Below are 20,045 nucleotides of genomic sequence, written 5' to 3' on the forward strand. Positions count from 1 at the left end.
TACAAAGTGCCGCTAGTAATGCTGGCAGTGCTCCTGAGAAGCAGAGAAAAGTCATGACAAGACAAGAAAAGCTGAATTGCTTGATATGTACCATAGACTGAGGTCTGAAGCTGGGGCTGTCCACTACCCCTCAAAATAAATGACTCCAGCGACCCCAGTGTATGGGTGATTGTAAAAAAAAAAAAAAAAAAGAAAGAAGGAAAAGGACATTCATGAAGTTGTTGCTGCAACTACGCCAGCAGGCACGAAAACCTCGCACCTTTTGTAAAATGTTTTTTCCCCTCCACTTATACTGAAAATGCAGCTTTTATGTGGGTGCAGTATAAAATACACATGGCATACAAAATACATGTTAATTGACTGTTTACACTGTCAGTAGGGATTCTGGTCAACTAAGAGTAATTAAATTTTTGGGGGGAGTCAAAAGCTACACGAAGATTTTTGGTCATGCAGGGGGGTCAGCACCCCTAACCCTGGCATTGCTCAATGGTCAACTATATGCATAAAATTCTGAAAGGAAACTCAGGTATTTAACTTATACACAGTTAGAATTTGAAAAATATAAATACAGTACTCCACTGGCTCTAAAATCCCAAGCACACGTCAAGTGTAATCCAAAGCTTTTCACTTACTTGGTACTAGGCCGTTTTTGCAGGGCTTTGTCCAGGATCAGGGATGGGGCACTCCGCCTTCTTTCTGATAATGTTTTCATTTTCTGTTAAAACAAAAATCTAAGTGAAGACCATATGGCTTGTAAAGCAAACAAATGCTGATTTTCAATCTAATTAAACAAGTTTTATTGCCTTTTGTTGGTGTTAGGTGTCATTGAGTCGGTTCTGACTCATAGGGACCCTTCATAGGGTTTTCAAGGCTGAAAATATTGGAGGGAGCAGAAAGCCTCATCTTTCTCCCAAGGAGCGGCTGATGGACTCCAACTGCCGATCCTGTGGTTCGCTGTCCAATGCTTATCTTACAAAGCCACCACACCACAATTTATGACAACTAAAATAAGATGGAAACAAACAAACAAAACAAAAACAACCAACCAACTGCCACTGAGTCAATTCAGACTCAGGTTACAAGTAGGGCTGCTAATCTCAAGGTCAGCAGTTTGAAACTTCCAGCCATTCCGTGGGAAAAAGATGAGGCTTTATGCTCCCATAAAGATTTACACCTCGGTCTCTATGAGTTGGTACCTACTCCACAGCACGGAACCATTTTAAACAACAACCCTCTATAGGATTTCTAAGTCTGTAAATTTTCATGGGAACAGAGTCTCGTCTTTGCCCCATGCAGTGACTGGTGCAGGTCTGAATTGCTGACCATCCTGTGCTTAAGATGGTAACTGTCAAAACGTGGTATGGATAGTATTTTTAGATCAGAGTAAGATGTAAAATGTTGACCAGACTGTCATCAATCACAGCTAACGTACATGTTGGTTTTTATGTGTCAAGCTTTGTTCTATAGGTCTGATATGGATTATCTCATGCCTACTCCAAAAAATGATCAGTGTAGTGCTACTATCCCCAAGCTGAGCCTTCAAGGAAAGACAGGATTAGGAGAAACAACTAAAGATAAGACAAAAAACAATGAACACACAGGCACAGAGACCAGATTCTTACACAATCATTTAATCAGCCTTTACATTTTATTTTAAACTTAAATATTTACGTATTTGGAAATCGCATCTTCAGAAGAGATTTTAGCTGTAACTTAAAGTAAAAAATGGAAAGGACTTTCCCCCCATTTTTCAACTGGCATATTAAGATAGGACTAACTGGATAATAGGTATTCTGTTTCCAATGACCTGAAATTTGAAGTAAATGAGGCTTTACTCAACTTGAATTATCTACATAATTACTCTCTTATATCAATCATATATTTAACACCTCTAGATACCTGCCACAAGAAATAGATGACCAAAATTAACAATATTCACAAACAGGCACAAGTGAAGTTCAGGCTGGGTCACCCTGCTAATTCTTCATTCTTCATATCCTCTCCCAGCTGTCTGAGGGCCTAGGCCACTCATGCTCAGGGACCAGGTGTTGCCCATATAAAATTCACAAGCTGACTTAAAAGGAACCCTGGTTGCACAGTGGTTAAGTCCCCAGCTATAAGGTCTTTGGTTCAAATCCACTAGCTAAGAATTTATTTGATGACAAGGGGTCTGGGTTTTTGTTTGTTAGAAGATGGCCTTACTATCCCATGACATGATTCGCAAAGAAATGGTTTCTTAAGTAAAGAAAAAACCTAGATCCTGGCATACATAGGCACAGAGGGAGAATCGCCAAGTGATTGGTTGCTGAACTACTTTGGACCAATTTTTATTATCAAAATTTACCAATCCTCAGGGATCACTCTCAAACCACAGCCAGCACCACCCTAGCCGCCAGGTGGCTACTCTCACATCAGTACTCTGGCTCCCAAGTGCAACAACATGCCCAAATGGGAGACAGGCTCTCATTTAGCACAGATGAGACTGGATGAAATGACTACATACAACATTACTAAAGGGCAGGATGTAAGTGGGTAGGAAATATAGTGTATAAAACACACATAGCAATCAGGAGATGTTGTTGTTGTTGTTGTTGTTGTTGTTGTTAGGTGCCATCGAGTCGGCACCAACTCATAGCGACCTTACGCACAGCAGAATGAAACAATGTCCGATCCTGGGCCAATCTCACAACTGTTGCCACACTTGAGTCCATTGATGCTGCCACCTGGCCAATCCATCTCGTTGTGGAGTCTCCCTCTTTTTCTCTGACTCTCCATCTTACCAAACATGATATCCTTCTCCAGCGACTGTTCATCTTGGTCATCTTGGCTTCCAAGGAGCACTCTGGCTGCACTTCTTCCAAAACAGATCTATTGGTTCTTTTGGCAGCCCATGGCACTTTCAATATTCTCCTCCAACACCATAATTTAAAGGAATTCTTCTACAGTCTTCCTTATTCACTGTCCAGCTTTTGCATCCATATGAGGTTATTGAAAATACCATGGTTTGGGTCAGGCGCACCTTAGTCCTCAAGCTGACATCTTTGCTCTTCAACACTTAAAAAAATTCCTGTGCAGCAGATTTGCCTAACGCAGTACATCACCTGATCTCTTAACTGCTGCTTCCGTGAGTGTTGATAGTTGATCCAAGAAGAATGAAGTCTTTGACAACTTCAATCTTTTTTAGTAACCATGAATTGGCTTCAGGGCAGATGTGATTTTTGACATAACTGTGTCCCTTTTGGTGACAGAGCCCACAGCTTTCATTTGTTATCTCCTGAAACTCCGGTACCTTCAATAACCTCCTTGATAAAGTATTGCTTGCTTGCAAGCCCCATCCCACTATTTGTATTAGTTCCACCTCTTAGAACCATAACCTGCAGGAACCTAATCATCCTGAAGCTAGTGTGACTACAAAGACAGCAAGGAGAAGGGAATCCTGGGAGACAAGTATCTGAGTCACATGGTCCACCAGCCCCTCCCCATATGAAAAGTCTCAATGCCATAAGAGTGCATTGATTTAATAAAAAAAAAAAAAAATAGTGGCACTTTGTTCATATGCATTAAGCTATAATCCACAATTTTTGCAGGTTTCTGTTTTACCTTCAGGGTTGGTTTTGAGGAGTCCTTTTGTGGCACTCTAGGATAAGCACGGGCCACAAGGTCGGTTTGAACTGCAAGGTCAGCAATTCAAACTCACGAGCTGCTCCTCAGAAACCCCCTATATAGGCTTGCTATGAGTCAGAACTGAGTACTGGTGTGGAGCTGTAGGTTAATATGTTGGACTGCAAAGTCGGTTTGAACTGCAAAGTTGGTGGTTCAAGCTCACCAGCTACTCCTCTGAAACAGGGTCACTACAGGTCGGAACCAACTCGATGGCACTTAACAACAACAACGAATCACAACAGACTCATTGGTACTTAATAATCACACTCCTATCCTGCTTTTCTTTATTCTAGACACATTTTCTACTTGAAACTTGACATTCTGAAACTGCCTAAGCCTTCAAGCTTTACCTGGGCTCCTTACCCTCTGCCTACTTTGACCTTGAGGGTTGATCTAAATACCTAGCGGGGGCACATCCCAGGACCTACCTAGCCAGCCTTATTTCTGCTGCCCACACACTTCTGATACCACTGTCAGCAGATACAAGGTTTAAAACTACATCTTCATTGGTACATAATTTTCTTAAATCTGGAACTCCTTGGCTTTTAGGTTAGTGAAGATTTTGAAAAGGGCTCAAGACAGCCATAAAAAAAAATTAAAATATTAAGTGCCTATGAGAAAAGCTGAAATGATCTGAAATTCTTCATATGGACTCAGTAGTAATCCCCATATACTTTTACTTATAATATGAAATGTACGAAGTGACTTCCAAAGAAGATAGGACAAAAAGAAGTGGGACTAAACTATAGAATGAGGAATCAGGGTTGATCTTAGGTATTGGTTCTTTGAGAAATTTACAAAAGCTAAGAACCAAATTTTGCACACAATTTCAAAGAGTACAAAAAGCCCCATGACGTGCGTTCCTTAAGGATTTGTGGATCCCATAATTAAAAAGCCTTCTGATATAAGGAAATCTGAGACTTGTTAAGTGCTGTCAAGTCAGTTCCGACTCATAAAGACCCTGTAAAGGGTTTCAAAGGAACAAAAGAACCTTGTGGAGCAGTCCAGTGCTTATTCTACAGCACCATAATAGGACTCCTTTCTGAGAGTATTGTTGTTAAGTGCCTTTGAGAGTTGGTTTCAACTCATAGCTACCCAGTATAGGGTTGCTGAGGAGTGGCTCGGGGATTTGAACAGCTGACCTTGGGATTCAAACTGACCTTGCGGTCCAATGTTTTTTCTACAATGTCACACAGTTAAAACATGAGAATAGATCATCACAGAAGGGGGACAAATTTTCTTCTGTAAGGCTGCTTTTACAATAGTAGTTCTTCAGGGGAACACAATTTAGGATCATTTGTATACAGAGTGATCTCATTGCATTTTCTGAGATATAAAATTGTCAAATATATGAAGAGTTCGAATGTTGAGTAAATCCACGTTGTTTAGCTGGTCTCAGAGTCAACAGAATGGAATCACACTATAGGTAGAATGTTGTTTTTATTTGAGATCCTACTGACACTTACTCTATCACTAATGGGATATGCAATCCAAGGCAATTTAGTTATGTCTCTGGGTCTCCATTTCTTCATCTATGAAATCAGAAAATTTAGATTACATAATTTCTTAGATCTTTTCTATTGATGATATTCTTACATTAAAGGTCCACCAAAAGTTTATGCTGGCGATGTTAAAAAAAAAAAAGCTTACAAGATAAGTCAAAAAGTACTGTTAAAATATCACAGAAACCTTTATTAAACAACAAAAAAATATCAAAACTATTTCTCGACATATCCTCCATTTAGGTCTATATACTTCTGAAGGTGGTGTTTCCATCTCTCTCACCCTTCCCTGGGAATCCTGGTGTGGTGCTGTAGGATAAGCACTAGACAGTAAGGTCGGTTTGAACTGCAAGGCCAGTGGTTCAAACCCACCAGTCACTCCTTGGAAACCCTATACAGGGTTGCTATGAGTCGTAACTGATGTTATGGCTCTTAACAACAATAACAACCCTGCCCTAACAATAACCACCCTGCCCTGGTGTGAAGCTGAAGGGTAAGCACTGGACTACTAACAATAAGGTCAGATGTTCAAACCCACCGGCCGCTCCTTGGAAACCCTATTCAGGGTAACTATGTACTTACCAACAATAACAGTATGAGTCAGAATGACAACACTTAACAACAACAACAATCATTCCACAAAGAATTCTGTACTCTTTGATTTATAGCATGTTAAAATGACAGTTAGGGACTCAAATCATGTTACTTTTAATTATTCTTTTGAGTTTGGGGAAGGGGCAAAACATCAGGGCAGTAAAGCAGATGGGGTTAAGGTTTCCTATAGAAATACCCATAGAATGGCCCTCGCTAACCTCACAGAATCAGCAGGTGCATTGTCCTGGTAGAAACAATTCTTTGGCACAATTTTCCTTAAATTTTATAATAAAGCCCCATGATTACCCTGTGTCCTTCAAGAAAATCTATTAAGATTGCTATTGTTCTTGTTAAGTGCCATCAAGTTAGTACTGACTAATAGCAACCCTGTAAAGTATTTCCAAGGAGCGGCTGGTGACCTTGAGCTGCCGACCTTGTGGTTCAAACCGACCTTGGAGTCCAGTGCATTAACCCATAACACCACACCAGGACTCCTATTATTAAGATTAACCTTTTGCAAATCCAAAAGAGTCTCCATAACTTTCTCAGCTAACATCTGTGCCTTAACTGGTCCAGCAGATCCTCTCGGAAGCCAGGGATTTAATTGGACATTTTTGTTTAAAGCATCCTTACAAGACTAACACAAGTGTATTACTTACTGAGAGAAGCTGTCTGCAGCCATCCATTGATGGAGGAGACATGTTCAAACACAGTTTGGAATAAACGTGTGCATGTATGAACTGTTTATGGAGTTGGTTCCGATTCATAGCAACCCTACATAGGATTTCTGAGGCTGACACTCGTTACGGGAGCAGAAAGCCACATTTTTCTCCTGCAGAGAGGTTGGTTGGTTTGAAATGCCAACTTTGCATTTAGCAGTTTAATGCTTATCTTATAGCAGCAACAGGGCTGCAAACATCCATATCTATAACCTAGGCATTAGTGAACTGAAATGGACTGGCATTGGCCATTCTGAATCAGACAACCACATGGTTTACTATGATGGGAACGACAAATTGAAGAGGAATGGTGTCACATTTAACATCAAAAAGAAAACTTCAAGATCTATCCTGAAGTACAATCCTCTTTGTGATAGGATATGCCTACAAGGTAGACCAATGAATACTTCTATTATTCAAATTTATGCACCAGCCACTAAAACCAATGATGAAGAAATTGAGTTCTACCAACTTCTTCAATCTGAAATTGATCAAACATGCGATCAATATCCATTAATAATTACTGGAGATTGGGATGCAAAAGTTTGAAACAAAGAGGAAGAATTGGGAAATATGGCCTTAGTAATAGATGTGATGGTGGAGATAGCATAATAGATAGCATAACAGAATTTTGCAAGACCAGTGACTTCTTCATTTCAAGTGCCTTTTTCAACAACATAAACAATGACTATACATGCGAACTCCATCAGATGGAATACAGAGGAATCAAACTGACTTCACCTGTGGGAAGAGACAATGAAGAAGCTCAATATCATCAGCCAAAACAAAGCCAGGGACCAACTGTGGAATAAACCTTAAATTACTCATATGCAAGTTTAGGATGAAGCTGAAAAAAAAAATGAAAACAAGTCCCTGAGAGCCAAAATATGACCTTGAGTATGGTGGTAATGATTATGTGCCATTGACTTGGTTCTGTCAAGAAGCTTACAATCTCATTATGTACGTAAACTTCTTGTTATTGTTGTTAAGTGCTGTTGAGTCAATTCTGACTCATAGCAACTCATAGGGTTTCCCAGCCTGTAAATCTTTTTTTATTTTTTAAAAATGTTTTATTGTGAATTATGTGATAGTTTATATGGGAGAGCATTAGCTTTACATTCATCCTATCATATATCATTTCGTTGCCAGGATTACAATCCCCTCCATGCATCATCAAACAGCCAAAGGGTATACCCCACAAACCTGCCCCTCGGTCATCAGCACACAACCCCTCTCCCTCTCTGGGTCTAGAGTCCCCAGCCACTCCATCTCTCCACCTCATCGTCACTGCCTCCATCTCTGGTATCACTGTTTCTCTGGGTAGGGTCCCACACTCCGGTCTTCACCCTTGATGGTCCCAGCGACCTCCACTCCTGGACTGCAAAGTTAATCACTCCCCTCCTTTTGTAACAAAATGTCTACCTTTACATTTCTAACCCTCACAGTCAGTTCTGATAGCAATTATTCACTACTGTATCACAAGAGTCCTATCCCCATCTGGTTTCATCAACCCTGTCCAGAAAGATTGGATACTACTCCGTGGAGATTTTACCTTCTTCCATGTCCTCTGGATCTAGGCTCCCTCTTGAAAGGTTGTAAACCAGTCACTTCTTGCCTTTGTAGCGCCCCCCTCCTCCATTTTGGGTAGCCAATGTCCAAGTTACCCATCCCTGTCTACCCTGTATACCAAGGGGGTGGGAATAATCCTCGCTGTAGAGATTTGTTCCTTCTTTTGAGCTACTGCATCCATAGGTGTAGGTTCATCAAATTATATCAGATTACTCTTTTTTTTCCCTCTTATTTCTTCTTATAGTTGAGTTCTGATAATCCAGCCATTGATGCCGGGTCAAGTGGGTATACTATCTGCAATGGTGGGTGTTCCTAGCCTGTAAATTTTTGTGGGAGCGGAAAGTGTCCTTTTTCTCCTGTGGAGCAGCTGGTGGGCTCGAACTTCCAACCTGTGGTTCACAGTCCAGTGCTCATCCTACAGAACAGCCATACTCCTGAAGAACAGATTTGATACACTAGACACAAATGACTAACAACCAGAAGAGTTATGAGATGACTGACATTAAGAATATCATTAATGAAAGAAGCAAAAAAAAAGACAAGAAAGAAAGAAAAGACGAAAATACGGATGTCAGACAACAGTTTGAACGTTGCTCTTGAGCATAGAAAAGCTAAAATGATTGGAGAACATGACAACGTAAAAGAGTTGAACAAAAAATTTCAAAAGGCAGCTCAAGAAGACAAAGTAAAGTATTATACTGAAGTATGCTAAGACCTGGAGTCAGAAAACTAAAAAGGAAGAGCATGCTCAGACTGTCTCAAGCTGAAAAAAACTGAAGAAAAAAATTCAAGCCTTGACTTGCAATATTGAAGGAACACTGGACTGCTAACCACAAGGTAAGTAGTTTAAACCTAACAGATGCTCCTCATGAACACTACACAGGGTCACTGTGAGTTGGAAACTGACTCAATGGCACATAGCAACAACAACAGATAAAATATTAAATGATGCAGGACATATCCAAAGAAGATGGAAGGGGTACACAGAATCACTATACCAAAAAAAATTGGTTCTCAGCCATTTCAAACCTGCAGTATGGATTACACCTCAATGTAAAGAAAACAAAAATCATCACAACTGAATGAGTAAGTAACGTCACAATAAACAGAAATGGAGTCCTGGTGTGGCACTGTGGGATAAGCATGGAACCACAAAGTTGGTGGTTCAAACACACCAGCCACTCCTCAAACACCATATACAGGGTTGCTGTGAGTAGGAACTGATTCGATGGCACTTATTTACAACAGAGAAAAGATTGAAACTGTCAAAGACTTCATTTTACTTGAATCCGAATCAGCTCTCATGGAAGCGACAGTCAGGAACTCAAACCATGTACTGCGTTAGGAAAATCTGCTGCAAAAGACCTCCTTAAAGTTTTCAAGAGCAAAGATGTCAGTTTAAGAACTAAGATGTGCTTTATCCAGAACACGGTATTTTCAAAGTCCTCTTAAGCATGTTAAAGTTCAACAATGAATAAGAAAGACCATAGAAGACATATGAATTACGTTGTTGAATACAGAAAGTACTAGGGATTGCCAGAAGAACAAACAAAGCTCTGTTAGAAGTAGTACAGTCAGAATGCTCCTTAGAAGGGCAGATGGAGAGACTTTACCTCACATACTTTGGACTTGTTTTTTGGAGGGACCAGTCCCTGGAAAAGATGATCAAACAGAGAGACATCGAAAAAGAGAAAGACCCTCAATGAGATGGATTCACAATGAGTTCAAACACTATAAGGATGCTTTTTTGTTGTTGTTGTTCTATTGTGCATAGGGTCCCTAGGAATAGGAACTGCTAGTATGGCCAGATATGTGTGAACTGGAATCCTAATTGCACTACTTTGTGACTTACCCTTTTAAGTAATAAAAGTCTTATAAGAACAGCCAGTATAACTAAGTGACTAATAAAGAGGTATTAATTCATTCAAAATGCACAGCTCTTTTTCTTTTGCTCAAAAGTACAGGAAAGCAAAGGGCCAACTTCAAACAATTTCACTGATCTATCACAGAATCTGTTCTCAGGCAATGAAGACCCGAATTTTCGTTTTGTTTATAGCAGCTACATGAAAATACAACACGTGGAAATAGAATGACACCTTTATAAATGCAAAACAGTACAGACTGGTCAGGATATGTGGTGGCTATCCTTCAGTGAGTTCCAACCTAGTTCACAGTCGCTCAATGGCAGGGGAAACTGTGATTCTTGGCTTTACAGGAAACCCAAGGTTAACTTGAAGTCCCGTGTATTTTTTTTTAATTGTTTGCTTTTTTAACTTAGAAATCAGTATTCACAATGTGATTTATCAGAATGTTCAAGTGCTTGATGGTCATAGCTAGATAACTCAAATAGCAGATGCCGTTCTCAAGCTAAATATTGCTAAAAAGGTAATTTACTTTTTTAAACTGATGTGATAGATGAAAGATCCTCAAAAAACTTGTGGGAAAAAAAAAGAGAATGAAAAGATAATGGAACTTTATCATGAACTTTTTGAATCAGCCCCCTCATACACCAGGAAAAAATCAAATGCATAAAGCTTTCAAAAATGACTTTGCTGATATCCTATCATTTATCTCCTCTTAATCTTTTGCTGAAGATCACTCAAAAACCGTTACAGCACTACATTGACAGGGAGCTGCAAGAAATTCAAGCCGGACTCAGAAGAGGATGAGGTATTCGGATATATATCATTGCTGGTGTCAGATGGATCTTGGCTAAAAGCAGAGAATACCACAAAGACGCTGACTTGTGCTTTATTGACTAGGCAAAGACTTTTGAGTGTGTGGATCACAACAAACTATGGTTAACATTGCAAAAAATGGGTATTCCAGAATACTTCATGACAACTTGTATACATACCAAGAGGAAGTCATTCAAACAGAGCAAAAGATACTGAATAGTTTAAAATCAGGAAAGGTGTGTGCTAGGGTTGTATTCTTTCACCATACTTATTCAGTCTGCATATTGAGCTAATAATGTAAGAAGCTAGATTATATGAAGAATAAAATGGCATCAGGATTGGAAGAAGACAATTAACAAACTATAATATGCAGATGATACAATCTCGCTACACAGAAGTGAGATTATACTTACTGATGAAGATCAGAGACTACAGCCTTCAAAATGGATTGCAGTTCAGTGTAAAGAAAATAAAAATTCTCACTAGACCAATAAATAATATCATGCTAAATAGAGAAGAGGTTGAAGTTGCAAAGCTTGGATCCATCCACAATCAACATTCAAGGAAACACCACTCAAGAAATCATAGGACGTCCCCTACCCCCGCCATCCAAAAAAAAAAAAAAAAGCTAAAGAGGATAGAGAGAAACACTGTTAACTGATGATATATGGAGGGGATAATAATCAATGTAATGAAACAAGCTATATGAATGGTTGAATGTGAAGCTGATGATGTGCCCTGTAAACTTTCACTCAATCCAAAATAAAAACATTTAATTAAAAATAAATAAATAAATAAATAAATAAATTACAGAGGAAAAAAAAAAAGAAATCATAGGACGAATTGCATTCTGCAAATCTGCCACATAAGACCTCTTCAAAGTGTTCAAGAGTTAAGATAGCATTTGAGGACTAAGGTGCCCCTGACCCAATTATTTTCACTTGCCTTATAGGCATGTGAATAAGGAACACTGGAGAAGAATCAATGCATTTGGATTATGGTGTTGGAAAAGAATAATAAAAGTATCATGACTTGCCAGAAGAACAAACAAAATCTCTGTAGCAAAAAGTACAAACAGAAAGCACCTTAGAAGTCAGGATAGCAAAGACCTGGTCTCTCATATTTTGGACATGTTATCAGGAGGAACAGTCTCTGGAGGACAACATGGTAAAGTGGAGGGTCAATGAAAAAGAGGACCACTCCAAACGAGATGAATTAACACAGTGGCAGCAGCAATGGGCTCAAGGTAGCAACCATTGTGAGGATGACTCACAACCAGGCAGTGTTTTGATCTGTTGTGCATAGGGTTGCTATGAGTCAGAGTCAATTTAATGGCACCTAATAGCAACAATGGGCCAAAAAACTTATTTTGCCCTAGTGTCAGTAAATAGAGGTCATGACTGAAGATGAGAGGGTTAATTTTTCTTTTGATGATAATAATAAAAAATGCAACTACATTACCAACTAATTTTTAAACAGCTTCCCATTTTAAGCCTTTTAAAAATAGCTGGATTAATAATTGATTCAACATTTATGTGCACTTAGCTCATGTAATAATGCTCATTTGGTAGCGGTTTGTATTATACTATTTATGTCTTCTTTTCTGCAGAGAAAGGGCCACTTCTTCTTTGCCAGTTTCCTCCCTTTCTTCAATCATCATCCTGACACAATTCTGCAGCAGGTCTATCTTTGTGTTTTCAAAGCTTAGTACAATGCCTGGCATAAATGATAAACTCAAAAAATGAAGTTCTCATAAGAAATCTAAAATCTGCTCATTCACCCACATACCCACCACAACCCCAAACACACACACTGAAAAACAAACAGACCCATAAGGGGCTCACAGCTAGAATTCTGACATTATGAAAAATGTAATTATTCACTATGGAACATGATGGCAAATCATCCCTGTACTCAAACACTTTACAATGTACCTTTTGAACATCATGTTGATATTTACTACCTCAAGGCATGATAGGCATATGCTTGATTGTTAGGTAAAACATTAATTACATTTCAACAAAAGGTGCTGAGACAACTGGATACCCACATGCAAAAGAATAAAGCTGACCCCCAACCTCACACCATAGACAAAAATTAACTGAAAACAAATAAAAAATCTAAATATAACAGCTGAAATTATAAGCATCTGGTGTGGCACTGTAGGATCAGCACTAGACTGAGAACCACAAGATTGGCAGTTCAAACCCACCAGCTGCTCCTCGGAAACCTTATACAGGGTCACTATGAGTCAGAAGCAACTCAATAGTGCTTGACAACAGCAACATCTCTGTGATCTTAAATTACACAATGGTTTCTTAGGTAGGATTCCAAAACAAATGCAACAAGAGAAGAAAAACAGATAATTGGATATCATCAAACTTAAAAACCTCTGTGCGTCAAAGGAGACCATAAAGAAAGTGAAACGACAATACATCCAACCTGCTCAGTAGACATTCCAGTGTGCACCAAGTGATACAACCTGCTGTTTGCCCCCAGCATGTTGTAAGACAAAGCCTTATATTAAAGGCCTGACCCATATCTCAATTATGTTCACAAAATCAAAAGCTGATTTCAGAGAATGTTTTAATAATATTAGTTTTCTTGACCAATTAACCCAAAACACACAAGCCTGACCCATACTTGAATTCTCTTCACAAAATCAAAAGCTGATTAGAGTTTAGAGAATGCTTTAACAGTAATTTTTCTTGACCAATTAACCCAAAACACAAAAGCAATTTCCCCCTATCTACTGGATGGAGTCCTGACGTGGCACTGTGGGTTAATACACCAAACTGCAAAGTCGTTTGAACTGCAACGTAGGCAGTTCAAGCTCACCAGCTGCTCCTCGGAAACCCTATACAGGGTTGCTATGGGTCAGAATCGACTCAACAGCACTTCACAACAACAACTGGATGGAGATAAATTTCTGTATATTTCTGATATATTCTCCTAGGTTTGCTGTCGTTGTTAAGTGCCATCAAATTGGTTCCGACTCAGAGCGATCCTGTGTAGATTATCTGAGGAGTGACTGCTGGGTTTGAACTGCTGAACTTGTGGTTCAAACTGACCTTGCTGTCCAGTGCTTGTCCTACAGCAATTAATCCACAGTTATTGTCATTTATTCCATGCCCCTTTTTTGAAAAAAGAGTTAACTATTTTAGTGTTCTGGTGCTTACTGCTTAAAAATTTTGTCGTCAGCTATGCTATATGAAAAGGGGCTCTGGTAGCCTAGCGAGTTACATGTTGGGCTGCTAAATGAAGAGTCAGTAGTTCGAATCTATCAGCCGCTCCGCAGGAGAAAGATGCGGTTTTCTGCTCCCATAAAGATTACAGCATTGGAGTCACTATACAGGATTGCTACGAGTTTGAACCCACTGGATGAAAGGCACATCATCACTTCTACCACCACCACCTTGCTAGTTAAAAATACTTGTTTGATCTGGGTTCAAAGAAGGAAAGAAAGAAAAATAAAAGGCAATCTAAAAAATGGGGAAAAAAGTTTTGTAAATCACGTCTGATAAAATACTTGTGTTTAGAAAATTACAACTGAATAATAAAGAGAAAACTTTTAAATAGGCAAAGGATCTGAATAGGTAGTTCTCCAAAGAAGATATGCAAATGACCAATACATACAGCTGCTGGGATTGCATTGATCCAAGAGACAGATAATAGCAGGGTTGGTGAAGAGATAAGAAATTGAATTCTGTTTTACTGATGGTAGAAATGTAAAATGGTACAACTGCTTTGGAAAATGGATTTTTAGTTTCTCAAATGGTTACTATTCCAGCAATTCCATTCCTAGTTAATATCCAAGAGAAAATGTATGTCCATATAAAAACTGACACATGAATGTTCATAGTAGCATTATTCATAATGCACAAAATGTGAAACAACCCATATGTCCATCAATTAGACATAACTGATAAATAAATTAAGGTTATGCGATACAACGGATTATTATTTGACAAATAAAGGAAAGCACTGACACATGCAATATGGACAAACTATGAAAACATTATGCTAAGTAAAAGAAACCAGTCAAAAAGAACTCATGTTATAAGGCTTCATTTATATGCAATGGTCAGAATAAGCAAATCTACAGAGACTGAAAGTAGATGAGTGGTTGCCTAGGGTTTGTGGAAATGGGAGGGGAAGACTGAAAGGTGAAGACAGAGGGATATAAGGGAAGTTTTGGATAGAGGACATTCTATAACTGACTTTGCTAATGCATATACAATTCTGTGAATAAGACGCCATTGTACACTTTAATGGGTGAACTCCATGGTTTGTAAACTGTACCTGTTTTTTTAAAAAAAAATAATTTAAAAAACACTAAAACTACTGGGTTCCATCACAAAAAAATTGGGTCACAGCTAGACGCCGGTATGCTTTACCGTCGGTATTGCCTCTTATCCTATACAATTTTGTACAAATGTTTCAATGGCTTTCCAATGAATTCTTCAGAGATCTGACCTCTGTTGAGAATTGTGGTTTTTCCATTCTTCCCTTTATCTACTCTGGCAGTTTTAACACAAATAACATGCACTATACTTTTTTTTTTTCCTTTGGCGGAAAAGTCTCCACTGTTGTGCAGTGAGTGAATGAATGAGTAAAGACTACATCAGAGAGCTTTCAACCAACTGATGCAGCACTGGAAGCACTCACTTGTCTATGCCAAGAAATTTGGAAGACCTGGCCAACAAATTGGAAGAGATCCATACTTGTGTCCATTCCAAAGAGCGGTGACCCAATGGAATGTGGAAATCATCTGACAATATCATTGATAGCACATGCAAGTAAAATTTAGCTAAAGATCATTTTAAAATGGCTGTAGCTGTACATTGACATGGAACTGCCAGAGGTTCAAGCCAGACTCTGATGAGGACGACATCATATTGCTGACATCAGATGAATCTTGGGTGAAAGCGGAGAATACCAGAAAGGGTTTGTTGTTGTTGTTAGGTGCCATCGAGTCGGTACTGACTCATAGCGACCTTACGCACGGCAGAATGAAACACTGCCCGGTCCTAGGCCAACCTCACTACTGTTGTCACGCTTGAATCCATCGATGCTACCACTTGGCCAAACCATCTCATTGGGGTCTTCCTCTTTTTCTCTGACCCTCCACCTTACTAAACATGATATCCTTCTCTAGCAACTGTTCCCTCCTGACAATATATCCAAAGCATGAGAGACGAAGTTTGGCCATCTTGGCCTTCAAGGAGCACTCTGGCTGCACTTCTTCCAAAATGGATCTAATGGTTCTTTTGGCAGCCCATGGCACTTTCAATATTCTCCTCCAACACCCTAACTCAAAGGCATCAATTCTGCTACGGTCTTACTTACTCACAGTCCAGCTTTCGCATGCATATGAGGTTATTGAAAACACCATGGCTCTACTCGTCCTTTATTGACTATTTAAGGCTTTCGCCTATGTAGATCATGACAAACTATGGACAACACTGCAGAGAATGAGTATTTCCAAACACTTCATTGTGCTCATGAGGAACCTGTACATGGATCAAGAGGCAGCTATTTGAACAGAACAAGGGGACACTTTATAGTTTTAAAATTAGAAAAGGTGTGTGCCAGGGCTGTATTCTTTTAGCACACTCATTCAATCAGTACGCTGAGAAAGTAATCCAAGAACATAGATTACATGAAGAACATGGCATTAGGACTGGATGAAGATTCATTCACAAACAACCTGTGATATGCAGACGATACAACCTTGCTTGCTGAAAGCGAAGAAGACTTAAAATAATTAATGATAAAGATCAAAGACCACAGCCTTTGGTATGGGTTACACCTTAAGGTAAAGAACACAAAAATCCTCACAACTAGACCAAACATCATGATAAATAGAGAAAAGATTAAAGTTCTCAAAGACTGAATTTTGCTTATACCCACTATCAACAACACTCATGGAAGCAGCAGTCAAGAAATCAAATGATATATTGCAAACCTGTTGCATGCCTCTTTAAAATTTTCAAGAGCAAAGATGTCAGTTTGAGGACTCAGGTATACCTGACCCAAGCCATAGTATTTTCAATAGCTTTACATGCATGTGAAAGCTGGACAGTGAATAAGGAAGACCACAGAAGAATTGATGCATTTGTGCTATGGTGTTTGTCAAGAATATTAAAAGTACTGATGGTGGTGATGATGTGCCGTGGAGTCGGTTCCGACTCATAGCAATCCTGTACAGGGTTTCTGAGGCTGTAAATCTTTACTAAAGCATACAGCCTGATTTTTCTCCCATGGAACAGCTAGTAGTTTCAAACTGCTGACCTTGAGGTTAGTAGCCCAACTCATAATGACTACGCTACCAGAGCTCCTTATTAAAAGTACTAGATTTCCAAAACGAATCTGTTTTCAAGGAAGTGCAGCCAGAATGCTCCTTAGAAGTTGGGATGGCGAGACTTCTCATATTTGGGACCTATTATCAGGAAGAGCCAGTCCCTGAAGAAGGACATCATGCTAGGTAAAGTGGAGGGTCAGCGAAAAAGAGAAAGACCCCAACAAGACAGATTGGCACAGTGGCAGCAGCAATGGGCTCAAGTTTAACAGCAATGGTGAGGATGGCGCAGGCAGAGCAGCATTTTGTTCTGTTGTGCATATGGTCACTATGATTCTGAACCAACTTGATAGCTCCTAACAAGAGCAGTAACATATCAGAGAGTTCAATGGGGCCGCAAGGTGTGTCTATGTGGAAGAATGAAGCTGTAAACAAATAAATGAAGAAAAACACTTCTGATCTGTAAAAACCTTTAGCAACTTAGAAACCATTTGTTTGTACCTAAAAACCTCAGTGTAATTGGAATTTTAATGTCATTATCAAGCAAGAGATAAAGTCAGAGTAATATTTTGGAACCTCTAAATTACTCTGAATCTGCTCATTCTTAGTTCTCGTCATGATTAAAGAAAAAGAAAATATGCCAAAAGACAGTGTGGCTGAAAGTTTTCAGTCAGGGGTGAATTGCAAATTTTCATAATGTTTGTTTCAGTTACTTTATGAGACAAAAAATTTAGCATTTGAGTTGAATTTCAATGAAATGAAGTTACTATCAAACATTTAAGGTAAGCATAGCTTCCAGTCTGGAATTCAACCCCCACGGGTCAACTTCCAGTCAAACAATTGTTATTGCCAAGTGCTGTCGAGTTGGTTGGGATTCACAGTGACATTGTATAGTGTTTCCGAGGAGCAGCTGGTGAGTTTAAATCACTGACCTTCAGGTTTAACTGACCTTCGGGTCCAGTGCATAGTCTACAGTGCTACACCAGGACTCCAATCCAACAGTAGACAAGCAGCGTTGCAGGATCAGCAGTGAACTGCGAACCACAAGGTTGGCAGTTCAAACCCACCAGCTGTTCCTTGGAAACCCTATTCAGGGTCCCTAGGAGTCAGAACTAATAGGACACTTAACAACAACACTAGGAAAATAATAGTATCAGTGAGGTATGCATTCCTTAGAACAATCAGCCATCTGAGACCAAAAGGTCAGGGTTTGCCTAGGGATATAACTAAGAAGGCAGAAAGGGATGGGAAAGAAAGAGGAGTCGGAATAGTCAACATAGGAGGAAGTGGATTGCAATTATGTCACAAAACAAAATGTGTGTGACTATTGTTACGATTTTAAAAAGCATAAAAAAAGCATACTGTTAAAATATGCACTTTGAGGAAAACATATAAATAAATCTAAAGTTTCAAGTTAGGAGTCCTGGTGTGGCCCTGTGGGTTAATGGACTGGACTGCAAACTCAATTTGAACCACAAGGCCGGTGGTTCAAGCTCACCAGCCACTCCTTGGAAAACCTATACAGGGTCGCTAGGGGTTCAAATTGACTCAACGGCACACAACAACAACAAAGTTTCAACCTGGAAAAGGTATTTAATCAAATTTACAAATCAATTTATTCAAAGTCCACCACACTACATTTTTTTTTGCAAACAAAGCAACCATATATATAATGCAAAAAATGGGTACAGTACTTTTATGAAAACAACATGGGTGGGTGGGCAGGGGGGTTGGCATGGTTGGTAAACAATTGTCTGCTGTTGTTAAGTGCCCTCGAGTTAATTCTGACTCTTAGCGACCCAGTCTAGCGTTTCTGAGGAGTGACTGATGGGTTTGAACCAACCGCTGACTGCTGAGTGCTTATTCTACAGTGCCACACCAAGACGCCAAAGGAAAAAAAAAAAAAAGTCCAATGCATGTTATTTGTGTAAAAAACACAGTAATCCTTTTGTGGCTTGAGCACGGGACTTCAAACCACAAGGTTTGACTCCACCAACCACTCTGCGGGAGAAAGAGGAGGCTTTCTGCTCCCACAAAGATGTACAGCCTCAGAAACCTTACACAGGGTCACTATGAGTGGGAACTGACTTGACGGCACTAAACAACAAGAGCAAATAGTGTTTATTTGTGGGACATACCCCAACACTAAACAATTACACTTCAGAGACACTGGCTCTGAAAAGAAATGAGAGAATTATTCTAAATGCTGCACTTTGCTTCTGGGTCCTATTAACACAAGGTTTTTACTGTTGGGTAAGTGGAAACATCCTTCTCTTGTCGGTTTGATCTGAGATCAGCGTGGTCTTCTGTTTACTCCTAAATCACCCCATACAGACTTAGTGTGAATATTTAAGTAAAACTAATGTCATCACAGTACAGACTACTGTAAAGGGATATTTGCTCCTTTCACCTGAGGTTAAGCAATGAACATTTTGATTTTTGGCTATCTTTCCTTTTTCTATGAGACAATAACCACTTTGAAATACGTTGTTGTTAGGGCCGTCGAGTTGGTTCCAACTCATAACAAACCTTGTAGAGGGTTTCCAAGGAGCGGCTGGTGAGTTTGAACCACTGACCTTGTGGTTCAAACTGACCTTGCGGTCAGTACTTTATCCCACAGCGCCACACCAGGACTCCATACTTTGAAATACGGCAATAAGCATATGAGAAGCTATCCCAGGTAAACAGGGAAAGCAAAAGGCCACAGAGCATCAAGGTTTCCCAGATTTTTGAAAACAGGAGCTGATGTAGGTACACATACATTCCATTTTCAGAATCCACACACAAGTGACCAGATATCCAGAAGCAGGTTGTACATTTCAGTAGTGCCATGTGACAGCTGTCTGTCACAATTAGGTCAAGGCCGCTCAGTGCACCACTGACATACAGGCTGATGGGGCTCTTCCTGCTGTTGGTGGCATGTTTCTAATCTAACGTGTCCCAGATAAAGAAAATAAGACAGAAACACAATTATAAAATAAACTGGGCCGTCTTGCCTACAAGCCTCCTTATTGGTGGC

The 20,045-nt window shown here is 39.5% G+C and overlaps 1 protein-coding gene across 1 annotated transcript in view; it reads right to left on the reverse strand.

Annotated features, from left to right (window-relative positions):
• The window catches only part of ARHGAP20 (Rho GTPase activating protein 20), a 145,478-nt gene that overhangs the window by 112,122 nt on the left and 13,311 nt on the right, over nt 1-20,045 (reverse strand). Inside the window, exon 2 of the mRNA XM_006833810.1 lies at nt 633-715. Within this exon, the coding sequence (XP_006833873.1) occupies nt 633-715 (83 nt within the window). The remainder of the gene's footprint in view (nt 1-632; nt 716-20,045) is intronic.

The sequence above is a fragment of the Chrysochloris asiatica genome, unplaced genomic scaffold (genome assembly GCF_000296735.1).
Source record: "Chrysochloris asiatica unplaced genomic scaffold, ChrAsi1.0 scaffold00008, whole genome shotgun sequence".
In the NCBI taxonomy this organism is placed as follows: Eukaryota; Metazoa; Chordata; class Mammalia; order Afrosoricida; family Chrysochloridae; genus Chrysochloris; species Chrysochloris asiatica.